At 42.7% G+C, this 20,171-nt stretch overlaps 1 protein-coding gene across 1 annotated transcript in view; it reads left to right on the top strand.

Moving 5' to 3' along the window:
- LOC130479563 (mucin-5B-like) overlaps positions 1-20,171 on the top strand; it is a 74,258-nt gene that overhangs the window by 10,372 nt on the left and 43,715 nt on the right. The window contains exons 7-25 of the mRNA XM_056851961.1: positions 256-469; positions 1,850-1,975; positions 2,308-2,425; positions 2,706-2,844; positions 4,297-4,407; positions 6,432-6,501; positions 6,916-7,053; positions 7,161-7,325; positions 8,224-8,318; positions 9,993-10,119; positions 10,504-10,759; positions 11,494-11,528; positions 12,235-12,356; positions 13,142-13,293; positions 14,793-14,931; positions 15,028-15,141; positions 15,437-15,619; positions 16,585-16,824; positions 19,427-19,583. Coding sequence (XP_056707939.1) covers positions 256-469; positions 1,850-1,975; positions 2,308-2,425; positions 2,706-2,844; positions 4,297-4,407; positions 6,432-6,501; positions 6,916-7,053; positions 7,161-7,325; positions 8,224-8,318; positions 9,993-10,119; positions 10,504-10,759; positions 11,494-11,528; positions 12,235-12,356; positions 13,142-13,293; positions 14,793-14,931; positions 15,028-15,141; positions 15,437-15,619; positions 16,585-16,824; positions 19,427-19,583 — 2,701 coding nt within the window. The remainder of the gene's footprint in view (positions 1-255; positions 470-1,849; positions 1,976-2,307; positions 2,426-2,705; positions 2,845-4,296; positions 4,408-6,431; positions 6,502-6,915; positions 7,054-7,160; positions 7,326-8,223; positions 8,319-9,992; positions 10,120-10,503; positions 10,760-11,493; positions 11,529-12,234; positions 12,357-13,141; positions 13,294-14,792; positions 14,932-15,027; positions 15,142-15,436; positions 15,620-16,584; positions 16,825-19,426; positions 19,584-20,171) is intronic.

Raw genomic sequence — 20,171 nt, 5'->3', positions numbered from 1 at the left:
AAGAAGCCCTGAGTATACTAGAATCTTAAGAAAAAGTTACAAGATGTCAAAGCAAAGAAAAACCTTCGATATGTCCTTCACAGTGGGATGTTAGATTGTTAGGACCTTTGGGCAGGAACACGACTTACAATGTTACTTTATCAAATGGAATGATTGCTGATGATATTGCCGTCCAAGCGGCATTAACATATGCTTTCTTGAAATTGCGGAATATGCTGGCTTAATAAAGTCTTTTCCCTCCCGCTTTCCATCTAGACTGTTTGCCGGGAAATACTGACGGGCCCTGCATTCTCTGACTGTAATAATCTGGTAGGGGTGGATGAATACATTGAATCTTGTGAGCAGGACTTGTGCTTCTGTGACGAAAACACACGATTCTCCTGTCTCTGTGCCACTTTTGCTGAATACTCCCGGCAATGCGCTCATGCTGGTGGACACCCTCAGAGCTGGCGAACCTCCGATTTATGCCGTAAGTATTTATGTAATGTAATCCATACCTAGTCGGTGAAGAAAAGGGTACTTAGTGGTGTTTAATCTTTGTTTATTTCAAGGGGACATTTGATCCAGTTCCACATGATAGTCAGTAATTAACCTGGAAGAATATGAATCAGAAGGTGCTCTGAAAAGGAGAATACGCACAGTGCGGTGTAGAGTTGCACAATTGTGAAGATGTAAACTAATGGATCAGTGTCAAGCTGGGAGGAGGAGACACTGTGTTCCACAGATGTCTGTCCAGGGTCCGGTCCCATTTATCATCTTAATTAATTTTTCAGAATTATCCTCCTATATTAGAAGCCTATTTTGAGGCACCTTTGGGCTCTTGCTTTTTCAGGAGGAAAGGCAGGGAGTATAAATATTTTAAACACACAAACATTGCAAATAAAGCAATGAAGTGGAATTAAACACCAGGTGAGACCAAACGGTCCATATCTGCCAATCTCTGTAGCCATTTCGACCCTGTTCTCAATCCTCGCTGGCTCCCTTCCCATCTGCTCTGTTGTGAGGGGCAACTGCCGGCCTGGTTAGAATGGTTCAGAAGAATGATGCCAATGCAGAGAGCTTATCTTGTTTTGGCTGCTGAGGGCACTTCCTTCCTACAGTTGCCAGATGTCAGGATTTGGCCTTCAGATTTTTCAGAGCATGTTCTCAGGGCCTCACAGCAAGCTGTAATGTCAGGGCCACGGGCTAGCCTGGCATACCTGTACACTTGATAGCTTCTTCTAAGAGTTCTCTGCATGCCTGCTTGTGGTAACTACTGCATATTTAAACTGGAGATGAGGAGCAATAATCTGGCATTAACCAACCACATTTTGTTTAGCACATAGTTGGTTCCCCATTTCTTTTACAATTTTTATGTGTGATGAGTAGTTCCTCTCTTCAAAGCCACACACAATTCTGACTGTTCATATTAACGGACATCATATGGTACAATTATTAGGGATGCGTATAAGTAGTCATATTAGAACCGTCACACACATGAACACATGAAGCTGCCTTATACTGAATCCGACCCTTGGTCCATCAAAGTCAGTATTGTCTACTCAGACCGACGGCGGCTCTCCAGGGTCTCAGACAGAGGTCTTTCACATCACCTGCTCGCCTAGTCCCTTTAACTGGAGATGCCAGGGATGGAACCTGGGGCCTTCTGTATGCCAAGCAGATGTTCTACCACTGAGCCACAGCCCCTCCCCAAGGATACCATTTGAGAACTGCATTTACTGTAGTATTCTGTCCATCAGGTGGCAGATAACAGTACCATTCTGCTAATACTGATGCACAATCAGGCTTTATTTTCTTAAGAAGACTATGTAGTGTATACCAAAGAACTAATCCATATCCATTCTTCCAGCAAAAACATGTCCATTCAACATGCAGTATCAAGAATGTGGATCCCCCTGTGCTGACGCTTGCACCAACTCTGAAAGATCTCAGCTCTGTGAAGACCACTGTTTGGATGGCTGCTTCTGTCCTGCAGGTAACCATCCATCTTCACTCTATCCCCAAAGGGCCATTCTGGCTCTTCAAAAGATTGCAGTGGCTGAAATTTCTCAATACGCTCTTGTGGGGTGTCATTGATCTTTATGGCCTTCACTATGCAGACAAGAAGATCTCCTTACGTTCAAACATTGCCCTTTAAAGATTAATTAAAATATTAGCGCAAACTGCTTGTCTCTTGGGGAAGCAGAGCATATTTTACATCTGCGGCAAATTTTGCCCTAGGACTGATTCGTGTAGCATACTATCATTTGTCATTGCTTCAGCTGTGTTAAATATTCATTATACTTTATATATTATTTATTCCTTTAGGAACAGTATATGATGACATCAACAACTCTGGCTGCATCTCCATGCAGGAGTGCTCCTGCGTTTATAATGGCCAAACCTATGCTCCAGGGACAACATACTCAGACCACTGCCGGTCCTGGTAATTGATTGAATGAACTTGTATTTAGTACAGCCTAAAATCTAGCCTTTATTCCTCATTGCAGCATCAAAACGTTGGAGTGTTATTGCTAAAATTCTTCCTAAATTGCAAAATGCCGACCCTTTTAACAAAAATAAGCACCCATTCTTATGCTTTAAAAATGTTTGTTTTTGCATAAGATGCAAAGGCTAGAATGGTAGAAAACAATACAAGCTAATGCCACCTTTCCTAAAAACAGACAAGTCTTCACTTAGATTCCTTTTCTTCCTTCTCCTTACAGTTATTGTAGTGGAGGACAGTGGAGCTGCACGGAGATGCCATGCCCAGGAATTTGCTCAGTAGAAGGTGGATCACACATCTCCACTTATGATGAAAAACGTTATGACGTGCACGGAGACTGTACTTATGTTCTCTCTAAGGCAAGTAACCAGGACTTAATCCTAATAGAAATTAGTAAAATATTTGTTTTCTTCATACTACCGGGATTATAAAACCACAGCAATTGTTCTCCAAGCAAATCTTTTGCTTTGGATATCACATCGCAGAATTTTGTTCCTGATTCTAAGTTTTAAACGTCTCTCATCCTCATTGCTTTGACCACATTTGTGCCATCATTATGCATTATGCATTATGCATCGGTGCTCTTATAAATTTGTACAGAAGCAAGCTCACAGGAAACACTTTTTTATGGGGAAAGAACACACAAATTCTCCTCCCTAGGAATAGTAACAAATTTCACTCTAAGTTGATAAAATACTCCAGACATGTTGTAACACCAGCTAGGGTTGCCAACCTCCAGGTAATAGCTGGTAATCTCCTGCTATTACCACTGATCTCCAGCCAATAGCAACTCTTGGAACAGCATAAATTTGCTTGGCCACAGTGCTGCAAAGCTGCTGTAAAGCCGCGTTAAAGTGCACTGCTGAAAAGTACTGTAAGGCACAGCAGAGTATTTTGTAAACGTTCGCAGGATCCCACATGTATAGGGTTGCCAACTGCCAGGTAGTAGCAGGGGATCTCCTGCTAATGCAACTGATCTCCAGCCAATAGAGATCAGATCACCTGGAGAAAAATGGCCACTTTGGCAATTGGACTCTATGGCATTGAAGTCCCCTCCCCTCCCCAAACCCCGCCCTCTTCAGGCTCCGCCCCCAAAATCTCCCGCCGGTTGAGAAGAGGGACCTGGCAACCCTACACATGTAACATTTTCAATGGCACTGCTCTAACAACAAAGTTGTAGGAGGGAGAAACAATCAAAATAAAAGTTTGTAAGAACTAGCTAAAGCAGTGGTTCTCAGCTTTTTTTGCTCCATTCCCCCCTTTCACCATTGTTCTGAATATAAGTCCCCCCTTCCCAAGATAGTCTAACTCAAAAAAAAAAAAAACTACAGTTTTACAGATTGTACATCATCTACAGGACATCACACTTTGCTGAATAGTGGTCCCATTTTCCCCACTGGAACCCTAAAATCCCCCCCGGGGGGGAATTCCCCCCTTGTTGAGAACCCCTGAGCTAAAGGAACCAGAAGTGTTCCCTGCTCCCTGTCTATTTTGTAAGAAGCGACGTCTCATTCAGTATTTAGGTATTAAAGTGCACAAAATTGTTTTAGAAAGCAAATGGTGGGGATTAAAGGAAGAAATGAATCGTGTTTGAAATGGGTCTTTCTATAGAGTTGATGATTCGAGGATTTCCATTGAAAAATCCATTGCAATCGGTGAACTACAATCTCTATATAATAAGCCCAATCCTAGGTCTAAACTGCCTCCAGACGTTAAGAGAGTTAGATTGTCCCTCGGCAATAATTTCTGAGCACCGTAGGCTCTCCTGTTATAAGCCTAAACGTATGCTGATTAGTTTTCTCCCCCACCAGATCTGTGATGAAGAAACATTTACTGTTCTGGGCGAACTCCGAAAGTGTGGCCTAACAGACACTGAAACATGTTTAAAGATGGTAGCCCTCAGCATCAATGGAGGCCTAACTGTAAGTATCCAAAATGTGTTTGGTTTGCATGTTTTTGCACTTTTTGAATAACATCACTATTTTGCATATATTGCAAGAGCTTGTTACTATTCCTTTGCACAATGTGACTAGTTAGTGTAGGTGCTTCCTTCTATTAAACCTCCAGGTACTAGCTGGAGATCTCCTGCTATTCCAACTGACCTCCAGCCGATAGAGATCAGTTCCCCTGGAGAAAATGGCCGCTTTGGCAATTGGACTCTACGGCATTGAGGTCCCTCCCCTCCTCAAACCCTGCCCTCCTCAGGCTCCGCCCCAAAAACCTCCCGCCAGTTGCAAAGAGGGACCTGGCAACCCTACATTAGTATATGTTTGACAGATAGGTTTTTATTTGACAACTCCTCGTCTTTCTAGAGCCTTCTGTTTAGCTAGACTGAATGCTAACCCCTCTATGGTTATGCAGGTCAGGATTTTGAATATACCATATCCAGTCAGGACCTGACCTTGCTCTTATGGCTCTATAGATACATTAGCTCATGCCCACTTGGAATGCTGCTTTTATGAGGAACTTCGATCACATTATATCTCTCCCCTTTAAACATATACATCTAATGCCTCTGTGTCCGACATAATGCCTTTTTTACTAAGTGATAAGGATCCCAAGGCTACATTGTCAGTGGCAAGATTTGTTTCAGTCCTTATATCCCTCAAACATTAGATATATGCTGCTCAAGATCAATGGATCAAGGAGCGTCTAAGGGATAAAGGAAGGAAGGATAGGTTTTTAAAATGTTTAATTAGACTTTAACTGCAAGCGTTATTTCAGAATAATGGGTTGGGCCCAGAAGAGCTGCCAACCTTCAGGTGAGCCCTTTAGTTCTCCCATAATTACAACTGATCTCCAGATTTACAGAGACCAGTTCCCCTGGAGAAAATGGCAGTTTCAGAGGGCTAACTATAGTATACCATTGTAGCTGAATTCTCTCCCCAAATTCCCCCCTGCATAGAGACTGCTCCAAATCTCCAGGAATTTCCCAGGCAACCCTAAAACCACTAGCACAAAAGAGGGACTAATTTTGCCCCATTCCTCCTCCTCACCACAGTCTCCATGTACATTTGTCTACCAAGGTCCCCCAACTCTCAGCATCATTTTTCAGTTGTCACAGGGGAATGCTGGAGGAAGGCAAGGAAGATCTACCTCTATAAACTACCTTGAACTCACAATTCAGAGGATTCAACGCATAAAGAAATATCCTAGCAGTATTTCTTATCTTACTTAATATGTAAGGAGAAAAATGGCATAATCAATCCATTTCTGCCCCTGAGGGTCAGGGGAGGTGGAATCAGTGGCACATGTTTTATTTGGTTGTCCCTGGTATAATGAGGCTCGTGTCCAGCTTATGTTTCCCCTAATAAAAGGTGTCACAGGGGTACCGCAAGCAGATTTATTGCAGATGTTGTTATTGGGGGGGAAACAAGCAGGTTACATTCTCCACGGCCACGTTCTGTGCAGTAGCGATTAAAATTAGTCAATCTAAGAGTATTCCTAAGGAGTGCAAGGATTAACCTCAAAAGGGCATCCATCGGTTATGTAATTATGTATTCAGACTATTTAGGACTGAGTTCCCAGAAAGAAGGATTATGTTGTAACAGCATATAGTATGTATATGAGTATATTTGCCCGTTGAGCTAACCATATGTATTTTTCTGGCAAGGCCGTAATAAAGTGTTTGTTTGTTTAATCAATCCGTTAAGAAAATTCAGTATATCTGAGAAAAACAAGAGAACAATTTCTGCAAAAGGTAATGAATAAGAGAATGAGGTCAAAATTTATCTTAAGTGGTCCGAAGGCTGAGTCAACAAAACAAGTCTTTGTAAGAAGAAACAAGGACAAAACAGCTAAGATTTTAAATCATAAAAGCAAACATTTTCAAAGGGATTTTTCAGAACTGAAGTGAGGATATCAGCTTTCTTCATTGACCAGTGTCTGACTTGATTAAATGATTTATTGTTGGGCTAATTATCACACTGTTGCTCTCTTTCACTAGACCATTGTGGTGAAACCTGGTGGTGCTGTATTCGTCAACTGGATCTACACCCAACTGCCTATCTCAGCAGGTATATTGCACATCAGAAACATCTGGCTGGCAATGTAGACTTAAACATTTCAAAGAGGAATCTAGCATAAAGGTTGCTCTCCTACAAGTAGCAAGATTATATTTAATAGTTACTTAAACATTTCAAAGAGGAATCTAGCATAAAGGTTGCTCTCCTACAAGTAGCAAGATTATATTTAATAGTTACTGTTTATTTTTCCCAACTACACTGTCTATTCTGGTGAGGAACAAATGAGGCTAGTACAGAATTATTCACAATACATTACAGTTTTGGTGTTCAGCTCAGGGCCAATTCACATGAGCAAAATGGCATATTATAAATATGAAGTAAGGCTATCCTCCTACCCTGAAGAATTAATGATGGCTGTAGCCATGTATCTCATTAGAATGGTTCCATTGTATTCTTTATCCACAGCTAACGTCACCATCTTCAGACCGTCATCTTTCTTTATCATTGTGCAAACAAACTATGGCCTTCAGCTGGAGATCCAGCTCACTCCCATCATGCAACTCTTTGTTCGTTTGGATCCCTCTTTTAAAGGGAAGACCTGTGGTAAGAACTTTTTTTTTGTAATAGAAATGGTGAGATGTCTAAGTCCAGCGTGCCACTAGCCATCTCTTGAGCAATTCAGACTCTTTGGTGTTTTTTTTCCCCCAAAGGCCTCTGTGGAAACTTTGACAGCCGTCAGACAGATGACTTCAAAGCCATAAGTGGTGTGGTGGAAGGAACAGCACCTGCATTTGCTAACACCTGGAAAACTCAGGCTATATGTCCCAACATCAAACAGAATTTTGAAGACCCTTGCTCACTTAGCATTGAAAATGGTAGGAATATTTTAAGAATTATAAGCAAGACACAGTAACACTGCTACGCTGTAATCCTAGATTTTGCCCCTCTGGCTCATGGAAATACTTGATAAATTTTAAAAAATAGAAGAACTAACTGAAAACAATATTAATAAAAGTGAAAAAACAAACAACAACAATAATCAACTCTTCAAATAAAGATCCAGTGGCTACAAATCCAAAATCCATATTTAAATCCATCAGCATAAATGAATTTTAAGCATGGCTTATTCTATGTTGAATTGTGGGTAGTACGTTTTGCAGTTAATTTAGAAATTGTCAACTCTGTGTAGAACTGTGTGACTGTATTTACACACATTTGTTGTAGCATGTATACAAAGAAGACAGTTTTGGCAGTTTTAGCAATGAGGTGGCTTTATACTCATATGACTGGAAGGAGATCTCTCCTTCTTTCCCCTTCCCACAATAGCCCCATGTGTGCCCCTAAACCCCCATGCTGAGAATCAAAGGAGCCCTCATAAGCAAAATGCACCATGGCACTGGGGGCAGCAGAGAGAAGGGGTAATTGGGTGAACCTGCCCTACTTTACTTTTAGTACAAGCACAGTAAGATTGACAGAAGGCAAAAGGGAAATGATTTCACTGAATTCTGCTTCCTCTCTACTGCCTCCTATTCAACTGCATTTTGCTTATTATGGCCCCTGGGCCTCAACAGGAGAATTTGATGAGCATATGATTATGGGTGGAGGGGTCACTAGGGGAAAGTAAGGAAAGTCCACATGTGTCCTTCTACCCACATAAATCTGAATCCAACCCATAGTATCTTATATGTGATAGGAGATATAGGCTGTTCTTAAAGCAGCTATTTTCACCTAAAGCAATGCTCAAAGTGAGACATCCATTTCCTCTCTTTGTAGAAAAGTATGCCCATCATTGGTGTGGATTGCTGACTGACGCTGAAGGACCCTTTGCCAAATGCCATCCTTCATTGAATCCAGCTATTTATCACAAGGTAATTTGGTAACTATTACCTCCCCTTTAGAAATAAAAATAGGCTGGCCCTTAAAAGTATCTCTGAGGAAAGAAATTCTTAGGACTACTTAGCCAAAGTGGCTGAGAATCTGCCTCCCATTTTGAGTCCATGGAGTCCATACCATGTCTTGTGTCAGGGATGAGAAAAGCTGAGCACAGGAATGAAGGCGAACATTCAAATAGATGATCTGAAGGCTGGGATAAGAGCCTGGTCAATTACACAGAAGATGAAGGAAAGTTCTAAGGACTAGTTCCCTCATATATGTTTGTTATTGGATGACTGCAGAATCACGTAGTGGCTTGCATGAGTGAATGAGCCATCACAGAAAGAACATTCATATCACTAAGACACAATGGTTTGCAGTGGAGCCAGTTCATACATTCATCTGTGAGTCATCAGTTCATGAGAAATCAAGTCAAACACCTGCATAGTGAACTGGCCCTATGACTTCCCAAGAGCTTGGTGAAGGAACAAGGCACACATTACAAAGGCATGTTCTGGAGTTTTGTGCCTCCCAGGCATGCATACAGCCAATTTGAATGGGTGCACTGCACATGGGGACAGAATGCTTATGCTCTACTTCTGAGCCATTTTGCCTATGAGAAACAGCTTCAGGGAGACATTGTTGGCCCAGTTGGGAAAACCTATATGCTCTGTTGGTTATGTATATAAGTTTCCTCAACAGGACAAATACTTGCTCCTGCAGTCCTTTCAAGTGGGAAAAATGGTACAGAGGGTGAACACTTAAGTACCTTCTCCTTGTACACTGCAGTCCCGATCCTAATCAGGTCCCTGTGCACATGGGAGGCACAGAATTCCAGAACATGTTTTTATAATATGTGTCTCAGCCCTCTGAACCCGTTGCTTATAGTCCTTTATATGAATCTACTTTTTCTGTTACTGGATGTACTGAACCTAGGGTTGCCAGCTCCAGACTGAGAAATACCTAGAGATTTTTGGGGTGGAGCCTGAGGAGGACAGGGTTTGGGGAGGGGAGGGACTTCAATAGTGTCCAATTGCCAAAGTAGCCATTTTCTCCAGGTGAACTGATCTCTGTTGGCTGGAGATCAGTTGTAATAGCAGGAGATCTCCTGCTACTACCTGCAGGCTGGCAACCCTAACTGCATGTGTAGTTACTCTAAAGGAAGATAACCCTGATTGTAAGACAATCCCCTTAAGAAATGTCATTCACAAAAAAAGATATCGCTGCAGTTAACTGTAACTTGTATAGAAAATGTAAGATGACCTCCTTTTTAAAAAACTAATATTCCATTTGGGTAAACACAGTAATTCATTTTGCTTTTAATCTTAAGTTTCTAAGCTTGCCCTGCCTTTAAATATCAAGCAAGATGCAAGGTGACTTATCAATAGGCAAAGCATAAAATCAAATACGGACCAACAATGGTTGTATCACCAAAATGGTGACACATGAGGCAGTCCTGCGGTGGAAGCCGAGCACACTGACCTGGCCCTTTAAGCTACTTGGATGGGATGCATGTGTAAGCGATCTGAATGGTGAATAACGTAGACTGAAAGGGAAACCCCACTTTGTGAAGAAACTGAGACATGACAGGGAAAGCTTAAAAGGAAATGGTTTTACATATATATACATGGATTTTTTTAAAAAATGAAGAGTACTTTGCCCTTTCCTAGAACTGCATGTTTGACACCTGCAACTGCGAGAGAAGCGAGGACTGCATGTGTGCTTCCCTCTCCGCCTACGTGAGAGCCTGTGCGGCCAAAGGAGTTGAACTTCCTGGATGGAGGACCAATGTCTGTTGTAAGTGACCTCAGCAACCCTTCCAGGAATTAAATTAAAGGACTTTCCTGCCAATGAAGTCTGCCAGTTTCTAAACCCCCTTCTACTAAAAAGGAGAATGTTAAAATGTTGTACTACGTTTTGCTTAATTAATTTCACATTCATATTCCCTATGGGTTGGATCCAACCTGTGGGTTGGATCCAAAGGTTTTGTTTTGTTTAGTGGCATCTTGAGCTGGAATGAGGAACCTTTCACCAGCATGGGAGGCATTCTGCCAGTGGAAGGCTACATTGCCTTGGAGAAGGCTGTGATGTTATCAGAGTAGAATCTTTGGACCCAACCCATTATCCCCCCCCCAACTAACAAACCACTAATGACATTTTATTTTGTTTTCCTCCTTCAAGCCAAATATATGACTTCATGCCCCAAATCCCTGGCTTACAGCTATACCATCAGTTCCTGTCAACCTACCTGTAGGTCCCTGAGTGAACCTGATATTACCTGCAACATCAAATTTGTCCCAGTTGATGGATGTACATGTATAAATGGAACCTACATGGATGACTATGGAAAATGTGTGCCTGCCAGTAGCTGTCCTTGTTATTACAGAGGAACTGCCATACTACCTGGTGAAGTTCTCCATGATACGGGTGTTGTCTGGTATGAAGATTCAAATTTTTCAGTCCAAATTTTATTATTATCACAATAGATATAGAATCATAAGTTGGGACCACCAGGGTCATCTAGTCCAACCTCCTGCACAAGGCAGGAAACTCACAACTACCTCCCCCACACACACCCCAGTGACCTACTCCATGCCTAAAAGTTGGCCAAGATGCCCTACCTCCCATGAACTGCCCAAGGTCATAGAATCAGCATTGCTGACAGATGGCCATCTAGCCTCTGCTTAGAAACCTCCAGGGAAGGAGCACTTACCACCTCCCGAGGAAGCCTGTTCTAGTGAGGAACCGCTCTAACTGTTAGAAAATTCTTCCTAATGTCAAGATGGAAACTCTTTTGATTTAATTTCAACCCGTTGGTTCTGGTCTGACTTTTGAATGGCACTGTCTGTCACATTTCTCTTTAATTCACATGACTGCATTTTCCATTTTCCTTAACTGTAGAAAATAAAATGCCTAAATAAGCAGAGTAACAGGATTTTGAAATGACCTAAACATCAATGGCAAGCATAGTCTTATTTTCAAACTCCAATTATTCCGAACTTAAATCACATTTTTACCGGAGTCATATAAAATACCCCTGGTTACTGGGCTCTTTGTGCTGATTTTCAAGATGAGATTATACAGCTGCAATTTAAAGGCCCAGAATTCTGAAACACAGGAAGTTAATCTAAGTGATCTAAATTACATATAATTGTCTTTTTATTTACATAGCACTTGTGCTCAAGGGAAGATGAACTGCATTGGAGATGGGAACTTGACGCCAGGTAAGGGGGAAAACCCCTGTGTTTACTGTCCAGATGTTGTTTTGCATTTAGCAAGGTCAGACATGGCTTGAACAAAACCACCTTGCATTATGCAACAATGTCAGTAGAACCTGTGGGCTTTTTAAAAAAAAACTATAGCTATAATCCTGTGCTCAGTTATTTGAAAGCCATTGAACAAAGTGGAACTAAGTTTGAGTAAAGATGCATGTGATTTGGCTGAAAATTGTTGTTTGTTCAAAAAACCATTCCGGGGGTGGGGTGGGGGAGACATAGGGTTGCCAACCTCCAAGTATTAGCTGGAGATCTCCCGCTATTACAACTGATCTCCAGCTGATAGAGATCAGTTCCCCTGCAGAAAATGGCCGCTTTGGCAATTGGACTCTATGGCATGGAAGTCCCTCCCCTCCCCAAGCCCCGCCCTCCTCAGGCTCCGCCCCAAAAACCTCCCGCCAGTGGTGAAAAGGGACCTGGCAACCCTCGGGAGACAACTCTCCCCACACAATTAGCAAAATTATTGTATTGACGCTCGAAGGCCATATGTAAGAAAAGCTGCACATTGGCACAGGGTCAAAGCACCCTGTTAAGAATGGTTCAAGAAAGCACATTGAAGCTCAAATGATTCCTCCTCCTCGTCGTGCTCTCTGGCATCCATGCCTGTACTTACATCTATACCACTCTCTCTCCCACCCTCTCTCTGTCTCTATGCTAGTGTGTACTGCTCCCATGGTCTACTTTGACTGCAAAAATGCCACCACAGGGAGCACTGGAGCTGAATGCCAGAAGAGCTGTCAGACTCTCGATATGCAGTGTGTAAGTACGCAGCAGCAACCCAACTGATACGTTCTGAATCGCCACTGCCCTTAACTCATTAAGAAAGCCCCTGTTTCTGAATCTCAGCCACTTCCCATCTGCAATATAATAGTAACACTGCCCTATCTTATGGGATTGGTGTAAGGATTCTAAGATTTCTGTGTGAAGTCAGCTCTATAAACACTCTATAAACACCATTTATGCAGGGTCAATTTTGATGCTTGCTCAAAGCTCTTTTTAAAAGTGCAACCTTTAAAATTTACTTTGGTGTAAATCTGCGCTGGATTGTACTGAAAGGTTGCAATCCTATGAACACATTCCTGGAAATAAGCCTTGTTGAATAAAATTGGACTTATTTTTGAGTTGATCTGCTTATGATTGCTCCCTAAATGTACTACTTGAATAAGCGATCCATTTGTTGACCCGTCGTCTGAATGTCAAGCTCTTGGGTCTAATGCACATATAGAGCTCTGCATAGGCCAGGGTTATTCCATCCACTTCAATATCAAGGAACACTTGCATACCTCTGCACTGCAGTAAGTGGACCAGTCTTTGCTTATTTGGAATGTGCATGCACTGGAGCCCTGTACATTACTTGGAGTTTCTGAATGTGCACTGAAGCTTCTGCATGGGTGATAATTCCCTACCAAAACCAAGCTTTCACTCAGTTGCATCTCCCAACACGCAGTCTTTTGAGTCACCCCTGTTTTAACTGTACTAGAGAAAGAAGCAGGTTCTAGGACTATTGGTGTCATTCGCTTCTGTTTTATTCTTGGCTCTTGCAGTACAGCACACAGTGTATGTCTGGCTGCGTGTGCCCTTCTGGACTAGTGTCAGATGGCAAAGGTAACTGCATCGCTATGGAAGAATGTCCTTGTATTCACAATGATGCCACTTATAATCCAGGAGAAAAGATCAAAGTCGATTGTAACACATGGTAAGTATTTGATAAAAGAGTCGGCCTGCCTCTTGTTCCCATCACCTTACCCATTCCAAAGAGAGCCAGCATTATGAAAAAAAGTAATCTAGTTCAGGGCTTCTCAAACTTTTTCCACTCGTGACCCCTTTTTGCCTGGGTATATAGGTATATAAAACAGGTATACAAATCAAACATTTACTGATAATAAATCGTAAAGAAATTTATTTTAACATTAAAAAAATTTTTTCGTGACCCCCACATTCAGTTACGTGACCCCATATGGGATCGTGACCCACAGTTTAAGAAGCTTTGATCTAGTTGAACAGTGGGTTGGCATGTAGGTTGAGACTTCTTTACATATTACATTGTAAGTGTACAGTTAAATATTTTTTCAGTAGACGCCTAAACATACAATGTGAATATGACAAACGTGTATATATCATACAGGAATCCTCATCAGACAGCCAAAATTGGCAGCAGATCTCCGTTGAGAGTACCTATAGTTGTTAACCCAAGTATCTTCCATATAATATATAAAATGGTGTTATTATTTCAGAGCATGAAAATAAGAGTGTTTTCAGAGAGATCTGTTTTTTGGCTGTTCATTGTATATGGGCCCTGAATCTGTTATATATTATACTGGCCAAGAATGTATGGTACTTCAGAAACTATATGGCTAATTATATATTTCTGACTTTGGGACTTTTCATAATCTTTTCTTTTTGGAATAACGTGGTTTCCCCGGCTGTTTCCTAGGGTGCATTCAGCTCTCCCAAACAAAACAATGGTTTGCTTGGGATGGGCACAAGCCTGGCTTTTTTGCCACATTTGCACACTCTGTCCTCACTCCCCTCACACAGAGCACAATTGGAAGCTTTCGGTTTCAGAAACCTTGACCCAAGCTGTTACTGCCCATTCCTGAGCCTAGCGGTGCCCGGGCACGGCTTGGTTGCAGAGCTTCCAAAGGGGTTTGGAAACTGCCGAGAGCAGGCAAGGGGCTTTAAAAATGTTAAAAATAAAAAATGGGGGTGGAAGCCCCCCATTTTTTATTTTTAACATTTTTAAAGCCCCTTGCTTGCTCTCGGCAGTTTCCAAACCCCTTGGCGCAGCACCGCTGAGGTGTAGGGAGGCGTTCTCAGGCTGGAAGGGGTTAGGACGCTGCCTACTGGCAGTTCCGCCCCCGGAAAGCCCCGGGAATGCTCCCTGGGATGATGGCGCGAGAACTTGCACTGGTGAGATGCCAGCAGGGCGCCGAGCCAGCGTCCCAGGGCCGCACTGCTGTGGCAGTCCAGGGAGGCCAGCGTAAGTGTCCCAACGCCGGCGTTTGTGCCAGTCTTGGCGGCACGAATGGTGCCTTTCAGCCTCAGAGCTCAGGAATGGGCTGTTAGTCACCATCATCCAAGCGAAAGAACCGATGCACATTAAAGCTGGTTTTCTCCGCACAAACCACTCTTCCCCCTGTTTTCCCACAAACAGGCATGTAGCTTCACAATTCTATTTTCCCCCCATATTTTTAGCGTCTGTCAGAACAGAATGTGGAAATGCACCCAGAACAAGTGCCTGGGTACCTGCGCTGTTTATGGAGACGGGCATTTTATCACCTTTGACGACAAGCGGTACAATTTCAATGGAAAGTGTGAATACACTCTGATTCAGGTATCAAGTAAATGTCTTGGCATTATTAACGCAGAAATAACCTGTGCCTTCCGTAGAGAGAAATAATGTCTTTCCTCACTTCACCCCTCTCCTTAGGATCACTGTGGACAGAACAGCTCCAACCAGGGGACGTTCCGGATCATGACTGAAAACATTCCTTGTGGCTCGACCGGAACCACTTGCTCAAAATCTATTAAAGTCTTCTTAGAAGTGAGTCTCGTTGCCGGTACTTTTATGAAACAGTGACAAGGTTTGGGTTTTGCAAGGGTGAACTTGCAGTTGTACACAGGTGCATTTTGGCATTATGGCCATTAGTGGCTAAGTGATCGCCGTATAAAGCACAGCAGGAATGCTTTCTTTTTCCTTAAGTATGCATCAAGAACTTTGTCGAGTCATGCTAGCTGAACAAAAGATGTGATTAAAACAACATATGTGTGGTTAAAAATCTCGAGATTTCTTTATGGAAAACTGAAATGGTTCCTCGTTGCTTTTGTTGCCGCCCTAGAACTATGAACTGATACTCAGTGAAGAGCACTCCAAAGTAGTAACCCGAGGTGATGGTAATGGTGAGCTACCATACAGAATCCGCTCCATGGGCATCTATCTGGTTATTGAGACCGTCAATGGGGTGATCCTCTTATGGGACAAGAAAACAAGCATATTTATCAAAATTAGCCCTGATTTCAAGGTGAGAAGCTCTTTACACGCTAGGTATTATGTTGCAAGTATGTCTCTTTCATATCCTTCTTTTAAAAGCACATTACTTGGAAGTAAAACTCACTGATTTTAGTGGCAATTACTTGCATGTAAATAAGCCTGAATATATATTTTCAGTACAAGTTTACTAGTATGCTGAATCAACCTCTGTCCATTGTTTATCAAAACAATTCAAGATGGAAGGAACAGGGTCTGTAATGAGGTAGCAGTGAGCTACTAAGTCACCGATTATCCTAAACTTTTCAGAAGTGAAATGCAATACAAAAATTCCACTTTTTTGCTTTCATTCAGAATTTAAAGCAGTCTTCACTGGAGAAAAACAAAAATCTACCTCTAGGCACTCAAGGATAGTATTCTCTCAGCGGAAAAGAAAAAAAATGAACTGAGGCCATTTTTGCATGGTCAATTTTGATGCTGGCTCAAAGATCTTTTTAAAAATGCGTCTTTAAAAATGCCTATTCACGGTGCCGACGCAAAAGGGGAAATTCCACCCCCCCCACACACTGACCTGCTCCTTTGTTCCTGTTTGCATAGCCATTAGCATGTGCATAGCTAATGTGCCTCTGTTGTTTTGCTTGGTTCCTTGAGGGGGATTCTTTGCGGCAAACACCAAAGGTCGTGTTAAATGAGCTATTTAGTAATGCAAAGCAGGTATGCGCCGGCTTCGCAGTCACTTCGGGAATGACTGTTCAGCTTGCAAAAATCAAAAAAATATGCAGGGCAATTCAGCCTGGAACGCGCTGCAAATTACCATGCAAAAATGGCCACTGTGTCCTGTGGTAAAAGATCTTTAGAGTTAGCAGTCTGCTGATTAAAAATATTGGAGAAGTCAAACATTTTAAAAAAGTTCATGCCAATTATCAGTATTCTTTACTGTATTCTGTATTCTTTACACTATTCTTTAATCAGTATTCTTTTGTTCGATCCTCTCTGCAGGGTCAAGTCTGTGGCTTGTGTGGGAACTACGATGGCAATGGAATTAATGACTTCACAACGCGGAGTCAGTCTGTAGTAGGTGATGTGCTGGAGTTTGGAAACAGCTGGAAGGTGTCTCCCACATGTCCCGATGCCAAATGCATAAAGGATCCTTGCTCTAAGAACCCTTACAGAAAGTCCTGGTCGCAGAAACAGTGCAGTATCATCACCAGTCAAGTCTTCGCTGCCTGCCACTCTCAGGTATAGCCAATTCTCAATGCCGAATATTTCTGAAGGTTAGGATGCTTTCGCCCTGACCTGGATGGCCCAGGCTAGCCTGATCTCGTCAGATCTCAGAAGCAAAGCAGGGTCAGCCCTGGTTAGTATTTGGATGGGAGACCACCAAGGAATACTAGGGTTGCTGTGCAGAGGAAGGCACTGGCAAACCACCTCTGTAAGTCTCTTGCCATGAAAACCCCAAAGGGGGTCGCCATAAGTCGGCTGCGACTTGACGGCACTTTACACACACATACACAGGATGCTTTCAGAGACCTGCTGCCGCCCCTGGAAACTGAGGCAACAAGCCTAAGGCACATGGATGAATGGCCGTTCTGTCCAGTTACACATGAAGAGGTTCTGCAAAATGTATACGCATTTCAGCAAAGTGTATGTGCAAGTATCACCCCATGGGATGGCACCCAACACGAGGGTTGTTTGTAGCGTAATTAATGAAGGGCCTTTTGCACTATCCATCCAAGGTTACATTCTAGATTTTGGTGTTTATATTCAAAAATAGATTTCACCTGTAACTGCTGTTTCTGGTATATAAGGTTGGATCCAGCAATCCTTCAATGGAAGGCACTGGCAGATGTGGATTTTTGCTGCTTTCCTCTTCTCCCAACAGCTTTTCTGAAACCTAGGAAACTGATTGCTAGATTTGTGGGGCTTTCTTGGACTAAAAACAGTGCATGTCAGGGGGATGCACTGAGGAAGGGGAAGGTGGGAAAATGGTCCTCTCCTCTCTTTTCTTCAAGCACAGCCCTCCTTCTTCCTCTTCAGTGCAGCCTCCCCAAAACCTATGTGGGTATTAACCATATCAGCCCTGCGACCCCAGGGATCAATTTTCTGGCAGTCAGAAGGGACTCCTGGGAGAAGAGGAATGCAGCAAAAATCCATTCTCTTTGCACAAACTGATTGCTGAACCCACAAACTGTTGCTGGGAACCATTCAGAAATGCAATAAAAATAGAATGTGAGTCAAATTCAGGAAGACCTTTGTTCATGTTAAATATATTCCTCATTGGGGGAAAAATGCCTTGTTGACTCTTCTGAAACAAATCACAAATATGCCTTACTCTAGAATCCATTGCTAATCGATTCTGGATGAAAATATTCAACAATTCGCCACCTTAATACAATGAAGCCACATCTGTGGGCATAAAAATCTCACTGTGCGCTTTGCTTAATAGGAGCATGCCTGTTATATTAGGTGCTGTGGAGCACAGGCGGGATGCTGCTGCAGTCGTCTTGTTTGTGGGCTTCATTGAGGCACCTGGTTGGCCACTGTGTGAACAGGCTGCTGGACTTGATGGGCCTTGGTCTGATCTAGCAGGGCTTTTCTTATTTTCTTATGGGGTCTGTTTGTGTTTTAATCTGTACAAAAGGGTATTTAATGCAGCTGCCTTTAGACCACTGCCTGCTCAGACTGGCTGCAGCTATCTGGAGTCTCGGGTAAAGATGTTTAAGGGAGGGGACATGGCTTAGTGGTAGATCGTCTGCTTGGCATGCAGAAAGTCTCATGTTCAATCCCTGGCATCTCCAGTTAATAAGATCGGGGAGTAGATAATGTGAAAGACCTCTACCTGAGACCCTGGAGAGCCACTGCTAATCTGAGTAGACAGTACTGACCTTGACAGACCAATGGCCTGATTCACGATAAGCAGCTTCATGTGTACACATCACCTAATAGAGGCCCTTTTAACTAGCAATTCTGGGGACTGAACTTGGGACTTTCTGCATGCAAAGAAGATGCTCTGTCTCTGAGCCTCAGCCCCACCCCAATTGTGGGTGAAGATCCTGGACCCAGGTTTATGCTTGTGTTTTTCCTGCACATCCATGAACAGATCATCAGCTCTTTCAGTTCTGATCACCCATTTGGAGAAAGAGTAGCAACTGGACACTGGATTCAGTTAAAGCAATGTCTGATTGGACAGGCCTGATCATTCAGCAAAAACATTCTTGTGCATACCAGTAGATGCTCAGCCCTCTTCTATGTTCAAATGTATCTGAGTTGGGTCTATTTATATCTTCATTGAGTTAAAAAAAAAAAAAAGGTAAAGGTCCCCTGTGCAAGCACTGGGTCATTCCCGACTCATGGGGTGACGTCACATCCCGACGTTTACTAGGCAGACTTTGTTTACGGGGTGGTTTCCCAGTGCCTTCCCCAGTCATCTTCCCTTTACCCCCAGCAAGCTGGGTCCTCATTTTACCGACCTCAGAAAGATGGAAGGCTGAGTCAACCTTGAGCCGGCTACCTGAAACCGACTTCTGTCGGGATTGTATTCAGGTCGTGAGCAGAGCTTGGACTGCAGTACTGCAGCTTACCACTCTGCACCACGGGGCTCTTCTTCATTGAGTTAGGCGAGTCTTTTATGTGACTTCAGGTAGTCTAATGTCTTCTTAAGCAGTTGCATGTGCAATTTTTTTTAAAATCCTGGTTTTATTTTTACATAACTTTTTTAAAAGTTCAATTGTATGTAACAATAACATTGGAAATGAAATTTTTGCATAACATCAGTCGTCGTTGTGGAAACATGATTTGGAAACGCTGAGACTCATCACTGCTGTTCTAAATTTCTTAATAGGTTGAACCAACTAAATACTATGAAGCTTGTGTGACTGATGCCTGTGCCTGTGACTCTGGGGGAGATTGTGAATGCTTCTGCACAGCTGTGGCTGCGTATGCTCAAGCATGTAGTGAATTTGGTGTGTGCATCTCCTGGAGAACACCATCCATTTGCCGTGAGTAATAGCCCACACTACAACTTAAAATAAAACAGTACTATGAATTCATAGAAATTGAAATTGTTCAAGACTTTCTATTCCTTGGCTCCACCATCAACCAAAAGGGAGACTGCAGCCAAGAAATCAGAAGGAGATTGAGACTGGGAAGGGCAGCCATGAAGGAGCTAGAAAATATTTTGAAGTGTAAGGATGTGTCACTGTCCACCAAGACTAGATTAATTTATGCCATCGTATTCCCTATTATTATATATGGGTGTGAAAGCTGGACAGTGAAGAAAGCTGATAGGAAGAAAATAGATTCCTTTGAAATGTTGTGTTGGAGGAGAGTGTTACAGATTCCGTGGACTGCCCCCCCCCCAAAAAAAAATCAGTGTGTTATAGATCAAATCAAGCCTGGACTGACCCTAGAAGTTAAAATGACTAAACTGAGGCTATCGTATTTTGGTCACGTCATGAGACAACAAGAGTCACTGGAAAAGACAGTCATGCTAGGAAAAGTTGAGGGCCGCAGGAAAAGAGGAAGACCCAACAAGAGATGGATTGACTCAATAAAGGAAGCCACAGCCCTCAATTTGCAGGAGCTGA

Source organism: Euleptes europaea, chromosome 6, assembly GCF_029931775.1.
Source record: "Euleptes europaea isolate rEulEur1 chromosome 6, rEulEur1.hap1, whole genome shotgun sequence".
NCBI classification, from domain to species: Eukaryota; Metazoa; Chordata; class Lepidosauria; order Squamata; family Sphaerodactylidae; genus Euleptes; species Euleptes europaea.
The sequence above is the reverse complement of the archived record's forward strand: the minus strand, read 5'-3'. Positions and strand labels throughout refer to the sequence as shown.